Source organism: Tupaia chinensis, unplaced genomic scaffold (assembly GCF_000334495.1).
Source record: "Tupaia chinensis unplaced genomic scaffold, TupChi_1.0 Scaffold000231_2, whole genome shotgun sequence".
Classification (NCBI taxonomy): Eukaryota; Metazoa; Chordata; class Mammalia; order Scandentia; family Tupaiidae; genus Tupaia; species Tupaia belangeri.
This window is the reverse complement of record NW_006159707.1, coordinates 1,617,858-1,642,979: the sequence shown is the minus strand read 5'-3', so window position 1 is coordinate 1,642,979 and position 25,122 is coordinate 1,617,858. Positions and strand designations below refer to the sequence as shown.

At 44.1% G+C, this 25,122-nt stretch overlaps 1 protein-coding gene across 1 annotated transcript in view; it reads left to right on the top strand.

Moving 5' to 3' along the window:
- The first annotated feature begins 435 nt into the window (after nucleotides 1-435).
- The window catches only part of SLC5A11 (solute carrier family 5 member 11), a 60,259-nt gene continuing 35,572 nt past the window's right edge, over nucleotides 436-25,122 (top strand). The window contains exons 1-5 of the mRNA XM_006148290.2: nucleotides 436-842; nucleotides 11,253-11,404; nucleotides 14,630-14,701; nucleotides 21,313-21,417; nucleotides 23,165-23,224. Of these exons, the coding sequence (XP_006148352.1) occupies nucleotides 680-842; nucleotides 11,253-11,404; nucleotides 14,630-14,701; nucleotides 21,313-21,417; nucleotides 23,165-23,224 (552 nt within the window). The 5' untranslated portion in view covers nucleotides 436-679. The remainder of the gene's footprint in view (nucleotides 843-11,252; nucleotides 11,405-14,629; nucleotides 14,702-21,312; nucleotides 21,418-23,164; nucleotides 23,225-25,122) is intronic.

Sequence of the window (25,122 nt, the reverse complement as noted above, 5' to 3'; positions counted from 1 at the left end):
AGTGCCAGGCATACCACCTTCCCCACAGGGGCCCGCTCAGAGTTCAAGGGTTCCGGGATGGGCCCTGGCCTCTCCTCTGCTCCTAGGGAGATCATTCACGCTTCCTTTAATCCCGCAGCAGCTGAGGCTGGAGTTTGGAGTTTGACCTGCTGGGAGGCTTTCTCAGCAGAGCCATCCAGGAGGCAGGGTCACCGCTGTCTTTGGAAGCTCTCAGCTGCTAGGGACAAGGAGCCCAGGGGTCTTCCTCCTTACAGTCAGCTCTACCTCCTTCTCAGAAGCCACCAACAGCCCCAGGGCAGGTGGACCTGCAGCTTGAATAAGTTAAGACCCTCTTTCCTCCCTGCAGAGTACCCATTCTCCAAACGGGGAAGTCAGGCTGGGACAGGGCTGCAATGCTGGCAGGACTCCAGCTGGGAGTCACAGATGGGGCAGGAGGGGTACTCGCTCTCTCACAGAGAAGGATTGTCATGTGCTAGGCATGTGTGTTTGGGGGGTGGGCATCGTGGCACGGAGCTGGCAGCCAGCAGCAGGCGGCAAGAGTCCTAGTTCTTCCTCCTGACAAAGTTCAGGGTTCAACCCCCTTTCAGGAGCCAATCATGTCTCCTCACTGAGCCTCACGGTCCTCACCTGTCCAATGAGGAGGTGAACCTCAGCCCAGCCCAGCTCGCAGGTGTGGTGCATGAGGACTCAGACAGATAATGAAGGCGAATACAGCCACATAAACAACATCCAGAGGGATCCGGGATTACGATCGACTGCAAGGCAAATACAAGTTTGCACCGGTGTATGCCAGACACATGCAGAGAGCATCACCCCCAGATCTCTAACAGCACAGCTATCCGGTAAGGTCGGCACGGCCACCCCCAACTCATACACAGAGCCTGAGTGCCACTAAGCAAGTGACAAAGCTGAGACTGAACGCCTGTGGCCTTGGGCTTACTCACAGCCTCAGTGGTTTTCCAATGGCATTCTGCTGAACTGTTCTGGGGAACGGTTGACAGAGAGTCCCTCTCACAAAGGGCATCCTGGAGACGTGACTTTGAGAAAGGCTGCCACCTTCTCGGGAGGTCACAGTGTGCAAGGGTCTACAGCGAAGGCTCTAAAACTCTCACATGGTTCTACAGTGTTTGTCGCGTGCCCGCTTTGGGGCCACAGTGTGAATGAGACAGGCATGGTCGCTGTCTGCACGGAGCTTGCAGTGCAGTGGAGACAAGCGGCCGAGACAGAATCACGTGCGTCAAACATTATGCTTGATTAAACTGTGATGGCAGGTCACGTCTGCCAACTGGAAAATAATGTGGCTGCCCAGTTTAGACTGAGGCCAAGAGAGTGCTTCTTTGGGACATACACAGTCGGCTCACATCTAAAGGATGAGTAGGAGTTTGTCAGGCAAAGAGTGCGGGGAAAACCATCCCAGGCAGAGGGAACAAAATGGCAAAGACCCTGAGTCCAGAATTAGCATCCAGAGATTGAAATGAAGGCTGGCATCTGATGAGCCTGGGGGTCCGACGGAGCACTTCAGGAGTGCAGAGATGTTTTGCGTAAGAAAATGATTTCATCTGCTTTGTGGTCAAACATCTCTCTGGCTTCTGAGGTAGGGATGAATTAAAAGGAAGCAAGAGAAGGGTCAGCAGGTGGCACAGAGGTTAAGGTGGCAGGATCCTGCATGGCCAACTGAGCAGTTCGAGTCCTGGGCCCAGTGGCTTGAAATTTACACTGGGCACTTGTGGTTGTGTACCCAAATTCTCAAGAGGAGAATGGAGGAGAAGGGACTGCAGCGTGGCCATTTCCCTGCCCCCCCCCCCAGGGGATAGTCTCCCTTTCTGTCTCTGTGTCTCTGGTGAGCACACATGCCCTATAGCAAATATCTCTCCAAAAAGGAAAAAAAAATAATCATGTCAGCATGTGTATGTGCCCAAAATCTTGAGAGGAGAATGGAGGAGAAGGGATTGCGGTGTGGCCATTCCCTCTGGGGGGGAGGGGTGATTTCTCATATTTTTTCCTTTCACTCCCTCTGATTCCAGAGAGTGCACATGCCCTATAACAAACCCAAACTAAATAAGTAAATAAATAAATATTTGATGGGAGAAAAGAAAGCAAGAGAGGCACTGGGAGGCAATATGGGATGTTTTCATTCTAAACTAGACAGAACTGAGAATGGCTTGGATGGGGGCAATGGAAGTAAAGCTGAGGAATATGTTTTCCTCCATTCTCCTCTTGGGATTTTTTTTTTTTTTGAGAGGTTTTTGCTATAGGGCGCATGCGCTCGCCAGACAGACAGAGAGAGACAGAGAGAAAGAAAGCGAGAAATCATCCCCCAGGGGGGATGGCCATGCCGCAATCCCTTCTCCTCCATTCTCCTCTCAGGATCTTGGGCACGCCCGCACACGCGCCCAGCATGAGTTTTAAGCCACCGGGTCCGGGATGCAAACCGTGGTCGACTACGTGCGAGTCCAGCGACATAGCCATTATGCTAACTGCTGGTCCCTCCTCTTGGGATTTTTGACACATATGTTCATGCACCTAGTGTGTTTCAAGCCACAGTGTCTGGGACTTGAACCGTAGTCAACCACATGGGAGTCCAGCACTTAACCACTATGTCACCTGCTGGTCCTTCCCATGAACTTTTTGAAGTCTCTCATAGACCCTGGCTGCCCAGCTGTGCCTTACAGAATTGACCCTCTCCTTCTCCCTCTGGGTGGACTGCTCCATCAATAGCTTCTAGAATCAGGTTGCCCGAAGGTCTGGCTTATGGTCGTGAAGTGAGCAGTTGCCTCCATGCAGGGCACCACAGTGGAGTGATAGGAAAGGGCAGGAGTGGCTGCCAGTGTGGGAGGTGTGGCCACGTCTGTCCTTGTCACCACATTGAGAATTTTCCCAGCACAGGTCCATGTGTCTCAGAGCAGGCAGGAACTCGGAAGTTAAACCCAGAGACCAAGTTCAGTCATTCGTCAGCGATGTGGCCCTGAGCGGGGTCTCAGCTTTGCTTTCCTCACCTGTCAGCAGAGTAAATCAGAGACCTGACCTCTGAGGGGCACCGTGGGTTTCAAATGCCGTTCATACACGTAGGACTAGGATCTGCCTGACCATAAAGTCCATGCGCTTTTTTTTTTTTTTTTTTTTTTTTTAAATTATTTTGTGAGAAAAAGGGGAATGGGCTGAGCAGCAGTGCAGTAAAACATAATGCTCTGCAAGGCTGAGCCCATGGAAAGAATCCAGGTTCACATCCGCGACCTTCCTGGGTATCCTGGGCATGCATGTACCATGATCCAGGCTGGCTCAGGCTGGGTGGATCATGGCATCGAGACCCTGACAGGGAGGCTCTCTCTCTCTCTCTCTCTGGCTCCGTCTCTTCTCTGTCTCCCTCACTCATGAAAGAAATAAATGAGCTTACAAAAAGAAAAAAGAAAATGCGGATGGACCAAGTATTCTGTGCTTAGTCATGTTATAGAATGAACGTGGCTTACTGCTTTCAACAAACCTATGCCATTCTTCTGATTATTGTCTCCATTTTATAGACAGGGAAACTGAGCCTCAGAGATGTTATTTGCTCAGGATCACAGAGCTAATAGGAGGCAGAACAGGGGTTTGAGCTGGGCCCGTACTCCCTTTATACTTTATGACAGCACATCTATTTCCCACCGAAGTGTCTTTTGCCCATATAATTACTATTTGTAGTTACATGACCACTAGCATCTTTGGTCAGTGCAGGGAAATCCCTTCTTCTCTCTCTCTCTCTCTCTCTCTCTCTCTCTCTCCCCCCACCCCTTGATAGCCCCCTAATGTGTTTATGTGTTTGATATTCATTGGCACATATGCCTGCATCCTGGCAAAAAGCTTAGTACTATTCTGTGTCTTTGAGTGTTTCTAATACACACGAGCGAGTGTTTGCTATGAATCTTGTTCTGTGTATTTCCCTCCTCTTGCCTTCACTATGAGATGTTTCAGATGATAAAGAATTATGTAACCCTCGCCCTGGGCACACCTGGCAGAGCAGCCCAAGACATCAAACTCGGCGAATGCGTTTGGAGTCCCCACAGTGCCACTTTGGCCTGTGGTCTGTGAACCTGTTTCTTGATCTTTTCCTTGCACTGGGGCATGGAAAATTTTCACATCCATCATAGCACATTGTGTGAATGGCCAAAAGGAAGCAGGCAAGAGCGGTCCCTGTTTGACTGAGCTTCCTTTTGTGCTTTGGCTGATGTGCAACCTCAGTGGCAGGGCCGACAAAGCCTTTGTTATAACATGAGATGCTGGTTAGCCCTCCCCATGCACGGAGAGGAGCTGCTCAGGAGAAGCAGGAGCCCACCCCAAACTCGGCTTCCCTGAGGCAGCTGGGGCCAAAGAATCAGTATAGGGGCAAAGGGTGCTGAGGGTCATTGCACCGAGGGGTCCTGGGCACATGCAGGCCTGCCAGGGGCTGGGATGAAAACCCATGAGGACGGGCCCTTATCGCTTTGTCCTCCTGGCAGAGCACAGAGACTGGCTCACAGCTGGTGGCCAGTGAACTGTGTTTCAGTGTGTCCTCAAGACCAAGCAGAGTCTAGCACACAGCTGGTGCCTGAGAAGTGTTTCTGGAAAAGACAGAGAGACATAGGAAGGGAAGGAGAGAACAAGGGAGAGAGGGCAGGAGGAAGGAGGAAGACAGACCAGCTGTGTTAGATAACACAATAGGCTTGGCTCAGGACCTGGGTTCAAGTCCCATCTCTGACATTTACTGTGACCCAGTGGCACAGTCAGTCTGGGCCTGCCTCACTTCCTCCTGTCCGTGCCTCCATTTCCCACCTGGAACCTGGAGGTGCAATAGCATTTGCCTCTTAGGGCTGATGAACATGGAATGCAAGGACTCATGGGAAGTGAGCCCCACGCCTGGCACTTAAATACCAACCGCGCTCTCTAACGTTAGGGGTGGCCGCCATCATGCCTACGGTGTGTATTTGCTGAAGAAGGGGCGCCTTGAGGCCGTAGCTTGGGAGCTACGACACGGGCAGCAGAGCTGGGATCCCATAGCATCTCTGGTCAGTGCTCCCATTCCCATGGTGATGATGGGGCTGCACCCCCACTCCCCCTGCCCCCTGGCAGGGCCCCACCTCCGTGGAACTCAAGAAGAGCCTGAAATCCGTGCCAGCCTCCCCCGGCGGCTGGGCCCCAAAGCAGTGATGAATAACTTGTTTATCTGCTGTGAGTCGCTCCCACCCCTCTTGGTGCCTGGCAGGCAGAGGTCTGGAATGGGGAGTGAGTGGGGCAGGGCTCAGGGTGGGGGGAGGAAGGCTGACTCACCAGTAAGTGCAGCCCATCCTCCCTCCTCCCTCCGGTCCTCCCTTCCAGACCTGCAGAATTCTGTAACAATCTGCAATCTGCCCCACTCCCCAGTTCAGCATCAACGCCCACCCTAGGTTGCTTTCTGTGTGTCTGGTCTTCATCTTCCCCAAAGTCCTCTGCTTTGGAAGCAGCAGGTCAGAGTGTTTGAAAACATAGGGTCTGAAATCAGACAGACCTAGATTTGAGTCTCAGCTCTGGTCCTCCTCAGCTGTGTGACTTTGGACATTGATGCTAAACCTCTCTGAGCCACTACTTCCTCACTTGTGAAGTGCAAGGGGAGCATGACCCTTGAGAAACCCTGTTAGGGTCATCTAGCCCCCTCCTTTACAAGACTCAGAAATCTGCCCTTCTTGGTGGGAACCTCCTTAACAGCCTCCTTTCCCACCCCAGGAGTTTCCAACTACAGTCCTCCATTACCACTTTCTCCTGGGGTCTCTGGTTCACTTGGGCTATTCTCGAGTGGATAATATTACTGTCGTCCCATTTTACAGATTATACAAATGACAAACCTAGACCAGATGGAGACTCAGAGTCTCAGAGAGAGGATCTGGATTGGAGTTTTGGCTTCTCCTTACTCCTACATTGCAGCTAAGAGATAAGAGGGAGACCAGCAGATGTCATAATGGTTATGTTGCTGGACTCCCGTGTGGCCAGCCACAGTTCAAGTCCTGGACCTGGCAGTTTGAAACTCAAGCCAGGCATGTGTGTGTGCATGCCCAAAATCTTGAGAGGAGAATAAAGGAGAAGGGATTGCAGTGTGGCCATCCCCCTTGGGGAGTGATTTGCTTTTTGTCTCTCTGTCCCTATGGCAAGTGCATGTGCCCTATAGCAAAAATCTCTCAGAACAACAACAAAAAAGGAGATGAGAGGACTAGGATTGCCCAGTACTAATAATTTTGTCTGTTTTCCTTCCTTCCTTCCTTCCTTCCTTCCTTCCTTCCTTCCTTCCTTCCTTCTTTCCATCTTTCCTTTCCAGAAGTGCTACAGATCAATGCTTGCTTCCATCTCTTCCTTAGAGACAGCTGCCATGTCCCAGGCCTGAGAAGCTGTGAGCATCTGCTGAACAGGAGCAAGGCCCAATCCCAGGGAAGGAAGTTCAAAGCTATACTTTGAACACGAGAAGGGACCTTACAGATCACTGAGAGAGTCCCTCCCCTCCCCCAATGGCATCTCCACTAAGTGAACACCCAACCTCCCCTTTTCAGTCTCTAAGACAGTGGCCCTCAATGGAGGCAGATTCTGCACCAGGGAATGTTTGGTTTGCCATGACTCAGGGGCTACTGGCACTTCATAGGTAGCCATACAGTGTCACAGTAGCAAAAGGCAATGCTCTGTGAGACAGACCCACATGGGAGAGTTCCTGGTTCATGTCCAGAGACCTCCCTGGGTACACTGGGCATGTATGTGTCCATGGTCTGGGCCTGGCTGAGGCTGGGGGTGGATCGACCTGTCAGGGTGCCTGTCTCTCTGTATCTCTGTCTATGCCCTTCTCACTCATGGAATAATTTAAAAAATGCATGGGCCATACTCCCACAATGAAGAATTATCTAGTCCAAAATGTCAATAACCTCAAGAATGAGAAACCCTGCTCCTAGGACAGGGAGCGTTCTGCCCAGGCAACCAGATCATTCTGTCTTTGAGCAACTCTTATTAGAAGCAGAAATTGCTCCCCAGTCCTCCTTCTCCCTCACTTGCCCTGTCAATCACTAACTCCTATGGACGCTAACTCTAAATTATTTCTCTAACCCACTCTCTCTTACCCCGAGTCATTACCTCAGAATAATTTTCCTGTCCACGTCTGGCTCCTAGCCAAGCCTTCCCACCCCAATCTGATCATATCCCTTTGTTATTAAAAATTCTTCAGTGGAGAGGCCAGCAGGTGGTGTGGTGGTTGAGGTGCTGGACTCCCACATGGTCAACCACAGTTTGAATCCCAGACCTGCCAGCTTGCTTTCTCGCTTTTCCTCTCTCTGTCTCTCTCTGGTGAATGCACATGCCCTACAGCAAATTTGAAAAATAACAATGATAATGAATAAGATTAAATAATTTTTTCTAACTCTTCAATGTTAACCTTTAACCTCAAGCAGAGGTGTGCAGTGGAGGTGCTGACGCCCTTCAGCTGATGTTTTGAAATCTATGAGAGCATTTAGATATCACAACAATTTAGGAGGACTTCCTGGCACTCAGTCAGTGGAGGCCAGAGATGCAAGATATCTTGAAATACATAGAACTGCCTTACACAGCAAAGCCTCTCAGATGTCTCACCAGACACTCCTGTGGCAAAAAAAAAAAAAAAAAAAAAAAAATGAAAAAAAAAAAAAAAAAAAGAAAAATGAAAACAAAGTTTATAACTGAGTTGAGAACCTACTCATTTACATAAAACAGTGTTAGGTTTTTTTTTTTTAACTTAAAAAAAGTACCCATTTTTTATGTCCTCCATATGGTCTCACATATTTTTCAGAGGACTCTCTCTGTAATTAATAAAATTATGCCAGTGTTAGCAGGTGGCATGGTGGCGAAGGCCCTGGACTCCCACATGGCTGATTGCAGTTTGAATCCTGGACCTAGTGGCTTGCTTTCTCACTTCTCTATCTCTCTCTTTCTCTCTCTCTCTCTCTGTGTGTGTGTCTTTGGTCAAACTAACAAATAATAATACTAAAGAAAATTAAATAAATCATTGTTTTAAAAAATTGTGGTGATTGCTTGGGCTTCTTCATAATATTTAAAATCATAAACACTTTTGCAAATTTAAGCATCCGGTGTGGATATTAGTTTCTTTTTTTTTAATTAATTCATTTATTTATTCTGGTGTTCCTCTATAGATTCACTCTTCAATTATTCTGTGCTTCTGGATGGAATGACTTCTGATGTTCTTGTTTCTCTTAAATCCAAAACTTATTCCTTATAGTAGGTGAGAGCATCAGATTATCACTTGGGGTCTTCTAATGGAGACAAACGAGAGAATTTACATGTGGAGACATTCATTGTTTTATCATTAATTCTCTTTTATTTCTTTTTTATTCTGCAGTTAGAGCACTGTGCTTTAAAGAGTATATATGTGTACACATCGGTAACATTAACTGTGAGTTTTATTTTAGTATTCCAGTAAAAGAGGTGTTACAAAATATTCGTCATGAAAACAGGGGATGGGACTGGCCAGGTGACATGGAGGTTAAAGCAGCTGGATCCCACGCGGCTGACTGCATGGTTCAAGTCTCGAATCTGAAGGTTTGAAAAACACACTGGATATGTGTGTTTGTGTGAAAAATCCCAAGAGGATAATATAGGAGAAGTGATTGTGACATGGTATCCCCCTGAGGGGTGCTTTCTTATTTCTCCCTTTCTGTCTCTTTCTCTGTCTCTATCCTGAAAGAGCACAGGCCCTATAGCAAAACAAGCAGTGGGGGAGGGGATGATGTCTGACAGGCTGAGAACCACTGGCCTTACAACATCCTCATCTGACTGGCCTTGCCGCCTGTCTCTCTCGCTCGAACCTTACTTAATGCTCAGAATCTGATTATCCCTGAAACACGGCTTGTTTATGTGCACCTCAGTGTCTGCCTTTGCTGGAATGCTTCCCAACTCCCACTTCTCCTCGTAGGACCCCTTCTCATTCTTCACAGCTCATATGCTGTATTCTGGATTCCTCCATGTAAGATTAGTGATCCTTCCCTCACTACATCTTGTAGAAAATACTATAGGAGTAGTTATGCAGTAGTAGTAGAAAGAGTGGCTGCAGTTCACAGAGCAAAGCCTCTGAGCAAGGCAACATGCTCAGGCTCGATGCATCACAGTCACTAGCTCACATTGATCTATGAAACAGAAGCTCTTAATGGTCCATTTCTTTCTTTCTTTCTTTCTTTTTTTTTTTTTTTTTGGAGAGGTTTTTGCTATAGGGCACGTGTGCTCACCAGACAGATAGAGAGAGACAGAGAGACAGAAAGCGAGAAATCACCCCCCAGGGGAGATGGCTACGCTGCAATCCCTTCTCCTTCATTCTCCTCCATTCTCCTCTCGGGATCTTGGGCACGCATGCACACGCGCCCAGCGTGAGTTTTAAGCCCCCGAGTCCGGGACGTGAACCATAGTCGACTACATGGGAATCCAGCGACATAGCCATTATGCTAACTGCTGGTCCATTAATGGTCCATTTCTTAGAGACTAAGGAACTCGTCCAAGTTATTTTTTTTCTTTTCTTTTTTTTTTGGAGAGATTTTTTTCGCTATAGGGTGTGTGCGTTCGCCAGACAGACAGAGAGAGACATACAGACAGAAAGCGAGAAATCACCCCCAGGGGGGATGGTCACGCCACAATCCCTTCTCCTCCATTCTCCTCTCGGGATCTTGGGCACGCACGCACATGCGCCTGGCATGAGTTTTAAGCCACCAGGTCCGGGACGCGAACCGCGGTCGACTACATGGGAGTCCAGCGACATAGCCATTACGCTAACTGCTGGTTCCCAACTCGTCCATGTTATTGAGGCTGGCAAATGGAGTCAGCTGTCTAGTTCTTGCATTTGAATGCTTTCTTTTTTTTTAAGGTTTATTATTTATTTATTTATTTTAAATTTTTATTATTTTTTAAAATTTTTGCAATAAAGCATTTGCACTCACCAGAGAGAGAGAGAGAGAGAGAGAGAGAGAGAGAGAAAGTGAGAAAGTAATCAGCAGGTCCAGAATTCGAACTGTGGTTGGCCGTGTGGGTATCCAGTGCCTTAACCACCAAGCCCCCTCTGGCCTGAGCTTGAATTCTTTTTTTTTTTTTAATAATTATTTTATTTAAATTTAGAATTCTTAACAGACCTGTCTCTATGCACCTCTATGAAACACCACATTGTGGTGGTGTTGTCCATGGCAGATTTGTTTCATCACTGGACTGCTCACTATGAAGAGCGGGGGCTGAATCTTTTCATTATTGAATCCCCAGAGGCTGAGACAGAGTAAAATTGCCTCTTAACATAGAAATAAATCAATATCTTAATCCAGGCATTGCACTATTTGAGGGTTACCTATATCCAGGCATCTCCCTACTTGTAAGGTCAACTGATTATCAATCTTCGTTCTATCTGCAAATGTAATTGTTCTTTGCCAGGTAACAACTTATTTACAAGTCCTGAGGACTACATAGAAGCACCTTTGTGTGTATGTGTGTGTGTGTGTGTGTGTGTGTGTGTGTGTGTGATTTTTCTGCCTACCAAAAGAGCCCCTTAAGTTGCTCATGGAGGTACAGAATCCTGAGAAAGAATTTAGGATGATGGTTCAAATAATGGATTCTGGAGCACGATTGTTTGAGCTTAAATCCCACCTTCACCACTTGAGCTGCATAGCCTTGGGCAAGTTACTTCACTCTTCTGTGTCTATACTTCACTGTCTGGGGGTGAGAGCAGCAGCACTCACTTTGCAGGCTAGCAGACACTCAGAATGCACCCTGGTGTACAGGAGTTAGCACAGAGTATTTGTTAAATAGATACAATTTTATGAGCATATTCAGCATAGGGGAAAAAAAATTGTACTATCTGGTGGAGCCTCAGAAAAGTTCACTGCCTTTTACTTAGCCAGCTGTGAGGTATCTTGGAGATTGGGACTGGCTCAGATGATTGTGTTTTGTCTCACCCCAGAACATGTGTTTACTAAGTGGAAGAGGGTGCTGAAGTAATCTGTACAATGTAAACTGTTGCTTCTTTATGTGTGGCCAAATGAGTGGTTGAGTTGGTCAAAGGCAACTGTAGATTTGATGTATCTTTGCTATATTGTTGAATGAGTCAGTAAGTGGATGGATGGATAAATGAATGGATAAATGGATCTGCCTTACTGAAGACCCAGCCCATCAGATGTTCCCCCTATGGGGGTCTTCCTTCTGTAATACCCCTGGGAAGGAACTGAGAAGAATGACAAGGATCTGGCTACTGACTCGCAATTTCACTTCTTCAGGATTGAGTTCATTCAGAACCATGGAGAGTGACCCCAGCCCTCAGCCTCCGCACTCAGATTCCCTGGAGGCCTTTCCCCAGAAGAACCTGGAGCCAGGTGACATTGCAGTGCTGGTTCTGTACTTCCTCTTTGTCCTGGCTGTTGGACTATGGGTAAGCCAGGTCAGGGGAGGTTGGAGATGAGGAGAAAAGAAAATGTCTGGCCTGAGGCCCAGATACACTCTTGACTGAAAGAGGAAGAAACTAGCTAAAGTCATGAAGTAAGCAGAACTCTAAAATTTAAAAATTGAGGGAACAGCAGATGATATAGCAGTTACATCACTGAACTCTCATGTAGTTGACCACGGTTCAAGTCCTGGACCCAGTGGCCTCAAACTCACGCTGGGCATATGTGCGTGAGTGCCGCAAACCCTGACACAAGAATGGAGGAGAAGGGATTATAGTATTACCATCCCCCCAGGGAGTGATTTTATATGCTTTTTCTGGTTTCCATCTCTGTTTCTCTAGTAAGCATGTGCCCTATAACAAAAATCTCTCTAAAAAAATTTAAAATTGCATTTGGTGTTCACTCTGTGTCAAACACTACGTTTTGAATGTTCACTTGTGTTACCTTATGGAATTTCCACAGCCCCTGTGAGGAAGATATTATTACTACACCCCTTTTATAGATAAGGAAATGGGGGCTCAAATAATTGAAGTTCATCCTGTTAGGAGAGCTGAACTTAGAATCTCTAACTCCCTTACTTTTTATCTCATGCCCTTTTTATTTTTTAATTTAAAAGAATTTTTTCAAAGGCAGTGCAGTCGCAAAGTTCAAAAAGAAAAATAAGACATACAGTGAAAACTCTCACTACTATCCTTTCCTCCATAGGTCACCACTATTACTAGCTTGTTAGTATCTTAGTGTGTTCTTCCATTTTCTACATGCAAATCCAAATACTAGCATGCACATTTTCTCTTTCTTAAACAGAAGGTAGCTTACTATACAAACTATGTATTGCCTTGATATTTTTCACTGATCAGTATCTCTTGAATATATTTTCATGTCAGTACATAAAAGTCTCCTTATCTTTTTAAAAAAATTATTTATTTAATTTATTTATCATTAGTATTATTTTCTAATTTGCTGCAGGGCATGTGTGCTCACCAGAGAGAGAAAGAGAGAGAGAGGGAAAGTGAGAAAGCAAGCCACCAGGTCCAGGACTCAAATCACGGCTTGCCATGTGGGAGTCCAGCACCTTAACCATCACACCACCTGCTGGCCCTGGTGCTGTGATTTATTTGACTAGTCTCCTACTGAGGATTATTTGGATTGTTTTGCATAAAAACTGGTTACTGTTACAAATTATACCTTAATAAGCAAACCTTGTACGCTCATTATTTGGGAATGTAGCTATAAGGTAGGATAAATTCCCTATAGTCAAATCATTAGGTTCAAGAATATGTGCACTTACAGTTTGCATCAAATTTCTCTTACTAGGTTTAGGATCAATCTGCACACATATAATTAATGTATGAAAAAATCTTTTTGTTTCTTATGACATCATCACCAACCCTAAACCTGACCTTAAGTATATTGTCAAACTTTTTTCAAACTGATAAAAAAAAAAAAAAACACACAAAATCTCAATCTCTTGTTAACATACATTTATTTTAGAATGGATGAAGCTGGTCATCCTTACAAATGTTTAAGGACTAATTATGTTTTCTTTCTGTAAATAGCAGTTTTGTATCTTTTGCCAATTTTTATTAGGTTCTTGTTCTTTTTCTTATCAACTTCTAAGAACTCATTATCTATTAAGAATATTGGTAACTTTGAAATAAGAATGCTGCTCTGATTTTCAGATCACCCTGTAAAAAAGACTTGAAAACTGTAGCTCACCAAGGTGTTCAACTTTTATCTATTTGTAGATCATTTTTCTACTCTTACTCCTTAGATGCCCTTCCTCTAGGCCAAAGAAGGGAAAAAAGTGCTGGGCACCCTAAAGACTGTGGGTCTGACCTTTTCCTGCCTCTCCTACCTTAGGAGGACGTAGAGACATGAATGAGATGCTCTTAAGAAGAAGGACTTTTAAGTCGGACAGGCCTGGGATGAGGGTTAGGGGTAGGATTAGAGTTGGGGTAAAGGTCAGGATGTCCTGGAATATGTATTTTCACCAGAAAATAAAGCAAAACTGTTTAGGAAGCCCTGGGTATATATGTTCCTCTTACATGGTTCTTTATTCTTAGAAAGTACTCCCTATGTCAGAGCTAAGCAGGAAAGAGCTGCAGAGGCTGTTTTCTATAGCAAGATCATTTGCGGAGCTGAAAAGGGACCATTTGACGCCATCTCTCATCTGGATGATGAGTTTCCTTACCAACACTTGCATTCAGAGGCTTACAGAAGTTTATGAAACTTATCTAAGATCACTCAAGCTACTTAGTGGACAAATGTCTTTATAAAAATACGTTCAATGACAGAAAACTCACCTCTTCTAATGGTGGTGTTGTAGACCAGTTAAGAATATGAACTCCAAAATGAAGCTAATCTAGTCTTTGCATTCCCGGTCCTTCCACTAGCTAGAAATGTGGCACTAGATAAGTAACTTCACTTATGAGCTGCTCTGGTCTGAATGCACCCCTTCCCCCAAATTGTTGAAGCTCAATTGCCAATGTGATAGTAGTAAAATGTGGGGCCTTTATGAGGTGATTAAGTCATGAGAGTGCAGCCCTTATGCATGGAATTAAAGATCTTATAAAAGATGCTAAAGGGAACTATGTAACCTTTTTTTGCCTTTCCACTCTTATGACATATGAGTACACAGAATAGGCACCATCACCATGAAGAAAGGCCCTCACACATATCAAACCTGCTGGAACCCTGATCTTGGAATTCCCAGCCTCCAGAACTGTGAGAAATAAAATTTTGTTCTTTATAAATTATCCATTCTTACGTATTCTGTTATAGCAGCATGAACAGACTAAGATATGAACCTTAGTTTCTTCCTCTATTAGAATGACCTACTGACATCAACCTCATGGGGGTTGGTAAAGATTAAAATGAGCTATTGCTTATAAAATGCTTAGTAAAATGTCCAGCACATAGAACTATCATTGATAAACCATGAGTCCAAAACTCAAATATCTGGGGGAATTGAGTAGGTTATCACAAATATTGTGAAGCAGGGAGTGGTAAGAATGATGTTGACCTGAAGAGTTTATGTCTCTTCTAGAGATATTCAAGTTAAAATTTTCTTAAAACCCATAGGTAAAACTAAATATCTTTCATATCTACATCTGTATCTGCTGGACTCCCAGCTTGTGATCTCCGGCCTAGGCCATTTGAGGATACTTCTGATTGCTAACATTTTCTCTCGCCATGCCTCTTCTTTGTTTCAGTCCACAGTGAAGACCAAAAGAGACACAGTGAAAGGCTACTTCCTGGCTGGAGGGGACATGGTGTGGTGGCCAGTAAGTGGTCTTTGGTTCGGTTAAAGTCACTTCTCAAAGAATCTTCAAGTGCTGATATTATGTGCAGATGTTAGTCTCTGGGAAGTCATGTTGTATGAAAGTCACAATATATGATAGAGATTTGGCTCCAACTTAAATTTGCTTAAATAAAAAGAGAATTAATCAGCTCACCTGAGGGAAAAGCTCTGTGGTTGGGCTGGTTTCAGGTATGACTGAACGTAGAGCTTGAAGTAATCTCACTAGGTCCAGGGTTTTCCTTCTACTTATTCTCTCTCACCTCTATCTACCTATCGTCTATCTAATCTATTAAGTATCTCTACCTCTATCATTATTTCTGTCTCTATCAGCTTTTCTTCCAAGCAGGCTCAACTTCAGGACAAACAACATGGTGGACACTGCTCTGGACCATTCATTTAGTCAAATTATAGCCCATATAGGAAGAGTTCCTGCCTCCATTTGCAGTATTTCTGGAAAACATTTCATCTCTGATTGTGTCCCATGTTCAACCCTGTACCAAATTATCCTACCAGAACCGTTTGATATGCTGATTGGCTCAAGCCTGGCTTATATGTTCAACACCTGAGCTGAGGGTGTGGACCCTCTCCACCAACACCCTAAGGCATATCTGATGAGAAATGAGAGAGGCTAGATCTGAAGGAAAATTGGGGGCCATTACTGGAACCAGATAGATGTTGAGAACACACATAACAAATACAACAGCCCAATTAGTATATTCTCTTCAAGTGGCTCTAAGGCATTGACAAATACACACACACACACACACACACACACACACACACACCTGTGTGTGTCTCTATTTCATGGACTTTGGATAGGGGATTAGGGGTAATAGATTTAGTTTTGAGCTCTTAAAATAAAGTTTAATTCTTTGAACCAGTAAGAGAGGAAAGTTCCCATTTGCAGCAAGTCCGAAAGATGCAGGATTTACAATGCAATGAGACTAGGTACCAGAGTCTTCGGTCAGTGACATGTTTGAAGATGATGACTTCACTATTTTCAGAAGGTTTCAACCACGTGCATTGGGCTTTCTATTTAATGAATTTGCTCAGTAAATCTGCCCTGAAGTGTCACTGTGCCAAACACAAGAGACATCAAGTGAGCTCATTTACAGTCTTAAGACACCTATCATCATCTAGCAAAGTGTTTCCTGAAGTATAACAGGTCCCCAAAGACTTTTTAGATGTACATGGACACAATATTAAATATTATTAAATTACAGAGTGGGAACAGTATTCCCTTTCTTATTCTCTGTCACTCCTCCTATTCTGGGGAAGCCTCCATTCTAAGAGTTTGCCCACAATGTTTACCAATTCCAAAGAACACAACCAAAGGTGCAGCAGAAGACATGGGTTTACTTACACTGGGAGAAATAAAATTTCCCTGACAGCTGGGTGGAGAATGGTCCATGTGGCCATGAGCTTAAGCTTGGATTTTATATGACAAGAACAAAGTATTCATAAATCAATAAAAGATCAATGCACTCTCTATCACTAAGATAGGTGTCTGTTTTTTGCATATATTGCTCAAAGGGTACAGGAAAGGTTAGCTTATTGACGAACAGCATCAGCAGAGTATATTTAGGGTTTAGCGTCCCTAATCCAGTCATGTTAATATGGGAGGGGTACACATGGCTCTGGAATGGCTCCAACCATAAGCAATTCCATGAGGTGAAGGTCATGGTCACAAGATATTCAGGAGGCCCATTTGGACCAGCATCTGGGTCTTGCGGAGATAAGGCAAAGAACAAGGGAGGAGGAGCGCTCAATGTATGGAGCCTCCTCTCACCTCCTGTGACCATTAAAGGAAAACCTTTATCAACCGTTTATCACTGATGAATCTGTATTCAACAAAGAGAATGCAAACTTCTGGCTTAGTAACTTTGGCAGTCCAAGGAACCTAACTTAAATGTAATAACTTTAAAGATTTTTCCATTTTGGGGCCAGCAGGTGGCGTGGTGGTTAAGGGTGCTGGTCTCCCATAAGGCTGACTGCAGTTCAAGTCCCAGACCTGGTGGCTTGCTTTCTCGCTTTCTCTCTCTCTTTTCCTCTAACTCTTGCTCTGTCCCTCTCTGGTCAAATTAAAACAAATAAAGTTAAACAATTCTCTAAAAAAAGACTTTCCATTTTATTTTTATAGTTATCTCCCTTTCTATGTAGAGCTAGTGACATTAATTTTCTATTTGGGGTTGTGAAAATATACACACATACAAACATTAAATATATATAATCACAACCTTAAGTAGAAACATATCATATGTATATTTAAAACGAAGTCAATTTAAGGTAAAATGGTAAGTAATAGCAGTACAGGTGTTCATGAATATATTAAGAAGTCCATGAAGGATATACTCTCTGACTGAGTTGTAACATATGCTGGTCTAGTGATCTCAATGATGAAGGATGCTAATTTCTTTCTTTCTCTCTTCTTTCTCTTTTCTTTCTTCTTTCTCTTTCTTTCTTTTTCTTTCTTTCTTTCTCTTTCTTTCTTTCTCTTTCTTTCTCTCTCTCTCTTTCTTTCTCTCTCTCTCTTTCTCTCTCCCTTCCTTCCTTCCTTCCTTCCTTCCTTTCTTTCTTTCTTTCTTTCTTTCTTTCTTTCTTTCTTTCTTTCTTTCTTTCTTTCTTTCTTTCTTTTTCTTTCTCTCTCTTTCTCTCTCTCTCTTTCTTTCTCTCTTTCTTTTTATCTTTCTTTCTTTCTATTTCTTTCTTTTTCTTTCTTTCTTTCTTCTTAAGAGAGATTTTTTGCTATAGAGAGCATGCACTCGCCAGAGAGAAACAGAGACAGAAAGCAAGGGATGGTCATGCTGCCATCCCTTCTCCATTCTCCTCTTGGGATCTTGCACCTAGTGTGATGTTTTAGCCACTGTGTCAGGGACTCAAACCATTGTTGACTAAGTGGGAGTCCAGCGACGTAACCATTACATAATCTGCTGGTCCCATTGATGCTAATTTCTCAATAGGAATACAACAACCTCTCCAAGTGTCCACTTATTTCTGGGACCAGTTCTTCATTTTTCTTGAATTACCCTCTATAATGTCAGGAAGGAAAAGTTTGGAAACTTCATTTTCTTCCTCACGTAAGAAGAAGGATACCAAGATGAAGGTAATGTGGTTAAGAATTTTGGAATGAGGGATCAGCAGATGGTGTAATGGTTATGTCACTGAACTCCCATGTAGTTGACTGCAGTTCGAATCCTGAATCCAGGGGCTTAAATTCATGCTGAGTGCATGTATGTGCATGCCCAAAATCTCGAGAAGAGAATGCAGGAGAACAGATTGTGGCATGGCCATCCCCTCTGGGGGTGATTTCTCACTTTCTGTCTCTCTGTCTCTCTTTCTGTCTCTCTGGCAAGCACACGCACTCTATAGCAAAAATATCTCAAAAAAAAAAGGAGAGAAGAATTTTAGAATTAACGTATTAGATATAGATGCCTTAGGGAGTGTATTATTTCTTCTTCTTAAAAAAAAAAATTGCCAGAGGGCACGTGTGCCAAGATAGTGGGACAGACAGAGATAGAGAGAGAGGAAAACTGAAAAAGCATCCTTCATGTGGAGTGGTCATGTTGCAATCCCGTCTCCTCTATCTCTCCCTTCTTTGGGGACTTTGGGCACACACACACATGTATCTGGTTTGTTTCTCAGGCCTTTGGATCCAGGACTTAAGTCGCACTGTTGGCCAAATGGGATCCAGCCACCTTAACCACCACATCACCATGGGTTGGCTTCTGGGTGATTCCTCTTCTATTCCCCACTAGACCTCCTCATGTGCCTGCATTTAGTCGTTAGCAGGGTCAAGAAGTCCAAAATGGCCTTGCCCACATTTTCAGGGCTATGGGGGATGGTGGGAATATGAAGACAGCATTTTCTCCCTGTGCTGTCTCATCCTTCAGCATCCTAAATTATTTATAGAAACTTTGCTTAAGAAGGCAAAAATGAAATTGTTAGACTGTTAAGGTCTTAACCTAGAAGTCTTACAGTGTCACTTCCACCACCTTCTATTGACGGAAGTGAGGCATAGAGCAGCCCGATTTCTTTATGGGCAAAACAGAACAGTCACATTTCAAAGGAGGATGCAGGATGGGGTCATTGGGAATGACAGAGTGAAAATCTTCTCTTTATGAAAAGCCATGAGAACTGGCAAATATTGTCAAAGTCAACTCTTATTTTTAAATTATTATTTATTTAATTTTATTTATTCATTCAGTTATTTTAATTTGACCAGAGAGAGAGAGAAAGAGAGGGACAAAGGAAGCCACCAAGTCTGGGACTTGAACCGTGGTTGGCCATGTGGGAGTGTCCAGCACCTTAACCACTGTGCCACCTGCTGGTCCCAAAGTCAACTCTTTAAACTATGAAAATAAATGAAATACCGAGACAATTTAGAGAGTATTTATTCAAGAAAAATAACTGAATCTCAATTAAAACAGTGAGCTTTGGGGTGTTTTGCCTGCATGTGTGCTCACCAAAGAGACAGAGAGAGAGAGAGAAAGAGAAAGTGAGAAAGCAAGCCACCAGGTCCAGGACTCTGACCGCTGTTGACCATATAGAAGTCCAGCGCGTTAACCACCTCACCACCTGTTGGTCCCGCAAAGTAAAATTCTGAAATTGAAAAGCACAAGTGAAATAAAATATTCACTAGAGCAACAGTACTCAACCTTTTTGGCACCAGGGACTGGATTTATAGAAGACATTTTTCCATGGATTTCTTCAGAGACACTTTCTATTGTTTGTCTTTGTTCCCCCATAAACATTTAAAATAACATTATATGGCAACTCGAAAAATGTAAATCCAGTATAAAAATTAATTACACACACTAGCAATGAACAATCTGAGGTGAATTAAGTGAATAATTTCCTTTACAATAGCATCAGAAGAATAAAATACTTAGGAATATATTTGAAAAAAGAAGGGCAACATGTATATACTGAAAACATCCTTGAAAGAACTTACACAAGAATTAACTAATTGGAAAGACATTTTGTGGATTTGAAGACTTAATACTGTGAAGATGGCAATATTCCCCAAATGGATCTATAGTCAATGCAGCCCCCATCAAAATTTCAGCCACCTTTTCCTTTTCCAGAACAGGCAATCTGATTCTCAAATCCATATGGAGATATAAAGGACCAGAATAGCTATATGAAAAAAAATAAAAAGTACTTGAAAAAAATACTGAAAGAACAAAGTTAGAGGACCCATACTTTCTGATTTCAAAACTTACTACAATGTAGTAGTAGTCAAGAGAGTGTGATAATGGCAGAATAATAGACATATATGAGGGGACTTTAAAGAGTTAGAGGGAAAATGAATTAAAATATGAATTTGGGGGCCAGCAGGTAGCATTGTGGTTGAGGTGCTACATTCCCACATGGCTGCCTGCAGTTAGAGTCCCAGACCCAGCAGCCTGAAAATCATAGTGGGTGCATGTGCATGCATGCCCAAAATCCCGAGAGGAGAATGGAGGACAAGGGACTGTGACGTGTCCACGGTCATTCCCCTGGTGGGTGATTTCTCACTTCCCCTCTCTCTGTCTCTCTCTGGCAAGCACATGCACCTTATGGCAAAACCCTAAAAATAATAATATTAATTAATTAATTAATTATTTTGGTGCAAAAGAATTTAAAATCCATGCCTACTTTTTTTTTCATAACATATATTTTCTGTGAACTTTTTGAAGGCCCCTTTCATACATCAATGGAATAGAATATGATGAGAACCAGAGACTGGGGAGCCCATGGGAAGCACAACTCTTCTCCTTTTCCCTCTCTCCCTCCTTCCCTTTCTCCTTTTCTACCAACCTATGTCTCTCCCTCCATTCTTCCCTCCTCCAGCTCTTCTTTTTTCCTCCTCCTACCCCTTCTTCCCTCCTTCAGCTCTCTTTTCCTCCTCCTTCCCCCTTCTTCCTCCCTCCAGCTCTTCTTCTTTCCTCACCTGATCTGCCGCTCTCTGTATGTCTCCTTCATTCTCTTCCACCAGCCTGGCAGTGATGAGCATGCAGCTAAATATGCCTCCATGCCATTCCCCCTTCCCAGTCCCTACCGTTCCTACCATGTTCCCAGTCCAAGGGGCCAGCAAAGAATGTATCCTAGTTCCAAATTCCCACAGAAGAGACTATGATGACCCCACTCAGGCTAGATATTCAGGCTCATCCAGTTCAGTGAACTGAGACCAGAGATTGGAATCATTGAGTATAGTCTTGGCCACTTAGCGTTCTGCCAGAAGCAGGGCTACCTACCTTGCTAAGTTAACAGCAGAGCTAGGAAGGAACTTGTTTGGTACAGCGCCAGTCATCCTTCCCTCCAGGGGTGCTGAATACAGTTGTCGAAGCTGTGCACTGCACAAGTGTCCAGGCACAAGCCACATATTAGGTGTTGTAGATATGTGTGTCTATTGTACTAATTTCTGCAGGTGGCAGTATGAGAGTTTGAGGAAAAGAGAATCTTTCTAATTTGAACAAAGATGCCAGGTAGGCTAGAGATAACCCTGCCTTCTCTACTTCTGTTTTGTCCCTTTGGAACATGAAAAGAATTGAGAGTGGGGAGCAAGTACTCCACACCGTGGCTCCAGGATCTGACCTGTCCATCTCCCCACAGGTGGGCGCATCCTTATTTGCCAGCAATGTTGGCAGTGGACATTTCATTGGCCTGGCAGGGTCAGGTGCCGCTGCAGGCATTTCTGTATCTGCTTATGAGCTTAACGTAAGTATGCTGCACTGGGTACAGATCTCTCACCTAGACCTCCACCTGGGGAAGAGTTGCATGAATGCCCTATGCTTTAAAAACAGTGGTACCAAGACCAAGAGATGACGTAATGGTTGTGTCACTGGATTCTCACATGGTCAACTGCAGTTTGAGTCCTGGACCTGGTGGCTTAAACCTCACACCGGATGCATAAGTGTGTGTGTGCCCAAAATCCTGAGAGGAGAGTAGAGGAGATGGGATTGCAGTGTGGCCATCCCTCCAGGGGGTGATTTCTCGCTCACTCGCTCTCAGCGCACGTGATCTATAGCAAAAATCTCTCTTAAAAAAAAAAAAAAAGCAAACCAAAACAAAACAGAGTGGTACCTTTTGAAAAATTGGAAGTTTCAAGAGTTTTGAGGTCACCCTTAGTTAGCAAAAATCAGTTTGGGCTGTCTCTCACATCCTTGCATTGGCTTGATGGAGGCCCATAGAGCCACAATCCCAAGTAGGAGTATAGAGAAGAGGGTCAGAATCTCTCCCTTGAAGATGGAGAAGAAAGAACAGATCATGGGATGGAGGGTATTTTTGCGTATTTTAGACATTGATTGGCTATCACAAAAATTAGATGATTTTGTGGTTTTTGCTACTCCAGGGATACCAAGAATAGGACACACTCTCTCACATAGCAGGGCTCATTTAGTATATAATTTTCACTGGAGAGTGCACTAATTAATAATGGCCTTCATCTTCTTTTTTTAAGAGAGATTTTTGCTATAGGGCACATGCACTCGCTGAAAAGACAGAGAGACAGAGAGTGAGAAATCAACCCCTAGGGGGGATGATCATACCGCAGTCCCTTCTCCTCCATTCTCCTGAGAGAATGGAGGCATGCATGCACCTGCGACCAACGTGAGTTTCAAGCCACCAGGTCCAGACTCAAACTGTGGTCAGCCATGTGGGAGTCCAGTGACCGTCATGGTATCTGCTGGCCCCAATGACGAACAGTTTTTAAAATGCTTTCTCTATGTCAGACTCAGACTAAAGTATGTTACACAAATTGTCACATTACGGAATTCAATTACAGACTAGAACCAGACTGCCTGGGTTTGCATCTGAATTCCAACGTTTATAAACTATGTGACCTTGGGCAAGTTACTTAACCTCTCTGGGCGTCCTGTATAAAGTGGGACTGTTAATGGAACCTGCCATGTAGAGTCATTGTGAAGATGAAATGAATGAATGCTTGTAAAGAGTGCGGAGGAGTGCCTGGTATGTACTAGTTACGCAGTATCATCTCACTGATGTCCCTGCAGCAACCTAGTGAAGCAGGTTATCCACGGTCACAGGTGAGAAAAATGAGCCCCAGAGACCTGTGTTAACTCTCTGAGTACCAGCAAGCTACTCACGGGTGTAGCCACTCTTTGATCTCAAGCCTCCCTGACCTCATGAGCTTGTTTTAACCACTGCCAAGGAGGGGAGGGAGCACCATGGGATGAAGAGGAGCCTATGCTGGTTAGAACGGAACTAGGAGGTGTCGCAGAAGGCTTTCTACTTCCATGCTTCTCTTCTGTATTTCTGCATTTAACCCCCTTCTCCCCATTTAAAATATGGAAATATGAGAGCCTGGGAAGGCAATTCATTTAGCAAGTAAGAGACGGAAGCAGAGGTGGAATGCAAGCCAGTTTACCTCGGTGGCAGAAGGAAATCCAAACGTGCACTTTGAAGTGAGCTGGGGGCTGAGAGCTAACTGTGTTTTCTTGGGCAGGGCTTATTTTCTGTGCTGATGCTTGCCTGGATCTTCCTTCCCATCTACATTGCTGGTCAGGTGAGTCCAAGAGGTCAGGTGCTGTGGAATGGAGAGACTCTTTGGCCAGGTCTACCCTGCATCCCTCCCTCCCACCCCTGGGCGTCCAGTGAACAGTCACTCAGAGGTCCCAGCACTGGGGAGGGTGACGCACGGGTGAGACACCTGGGAACCCCGCCCTCAGTAGTCTCCACCAGGTGCCCAGTATTAAGGTACACACAGGGCATTCAGAGGCAGGAAAAATGTGGGCTCGATTTTGTTCTTTTATATATCAAAACACAAATGTAAAACTTACAATCTCTTTTAAATGTTTAAACCATAAAATGTTACTGCTTTTTTTTGTTGTCGCTATTTTGTTTAGTTTGGGGACATACACACACACACACACACACACACACACACGTGCCCAGCATGTTTTTCAAGTCCCTGGTTCTGGGACTCCAATCATGTAGTGTTATATAATTATGCATACATACACACATAATATATTTTAAAATATATTTTATTATGTATAACATTATTTTTATTATTATACATAGTATATTTTATTATTTGATATATATGTATATATTTTCAGCTTTTGCGCTAAGGCTCATGTGCTCACTAGGGAGATACAGAGAGAGAGGAGGAAACTGAGAAATCACTCCCCAGGGGGGATGGCCACACTGAAAACCCATCTCCTCTGTTCTCTTCTTGGGATTTTGGGCACACATGCATATATGCCCCTGTATTTTCCAAGCTGCCAAGTCTGGGACTCAAACCATACACTTGGCCATGTGGAATCCAACTGCCTTAACCACTACACCACCTGGCTGGCCCCATATATGCTTAGTTGAAAGCAGCAACATGGGGCCAGACAGTGGTAACTGGATCCCACATGGACAACTAGGTCTGCTCAACCCACCTGTGCCTAGCTCTCGCATAGACAAAATATCTGAGGTACAACACTACCAAACTGGAAGTGATATCTGGTCCAAAGAATTACTAACTCTTAAAATTTTAATTAATTAATTAATTTTAGTTTGCTATAGGGCACATGACAGAGAGAGAGGGGAGAAGGAGAGAGGAAGTAAGAACACATCCCTCCTCCCACCTCCCAGGCAGGATGATGATGGATGATGCCATAATCCCTTCTCCTCCATTCTCTTCTTGGGATCTTGAGGACACATGCACATGTACCTGGCATGTTTTTCAAGCCACCGGGTCTAGGACTTGAATCATATAATCAACCATGTGCAATCCAACTGCCCTAATCACCACACCACTGGCTAGCTCTAGGATCAGTAAATATTTATTGAGCATCTACTGTGGGAAGGAGAAAAAGAAGGTGGCAATATATCTTAGTTTCTAGGTAAGGCTGCTAGGTGTATTCTGCTGATGGTTTCCATTTTCTCTGGTAAGTAGAAAATAATCTCACCTCTGACAGAGGTAAGAACTTGTGGTGCTAAAGGTAGGGAAGAGGCACAAAGATCTGAAATGGCTGTTGTAGTTGTAATAAAAACCAGGGAACACCACATTGCCCATCAGTAGGGGACTGGGCATCCTTCCTATCGGATATAAAGCTATAAAAAGGCATGAAGTCAATAGAGGTGGGCTGATTACCAAGCTGTATTGTCAAATAGGAAAATGGAATTCCCTGGATTTGGGCTTTCTTTGGGCAGTATCTTGCAAGTATTCAAAGGAGAGATTAAGCTCCACAATCTCTTAGTACTCTGTAGTATTTCTTATAGTAGATAATAAGTGTTGAGAAAAGTTTAAGAGCTCTCAATTCATGTGTGTTGGGAAGTAAATTACAGAAAAGCAATAAAACACCAAAGTGCAGTTTAACCAACTGTTGTAAAACCAACACCCGGTTCAAGACATAAAACGTAATCTTGATTGGGAGCCGCTAGATCACACGCCTTCCTTTCTCCTGGACT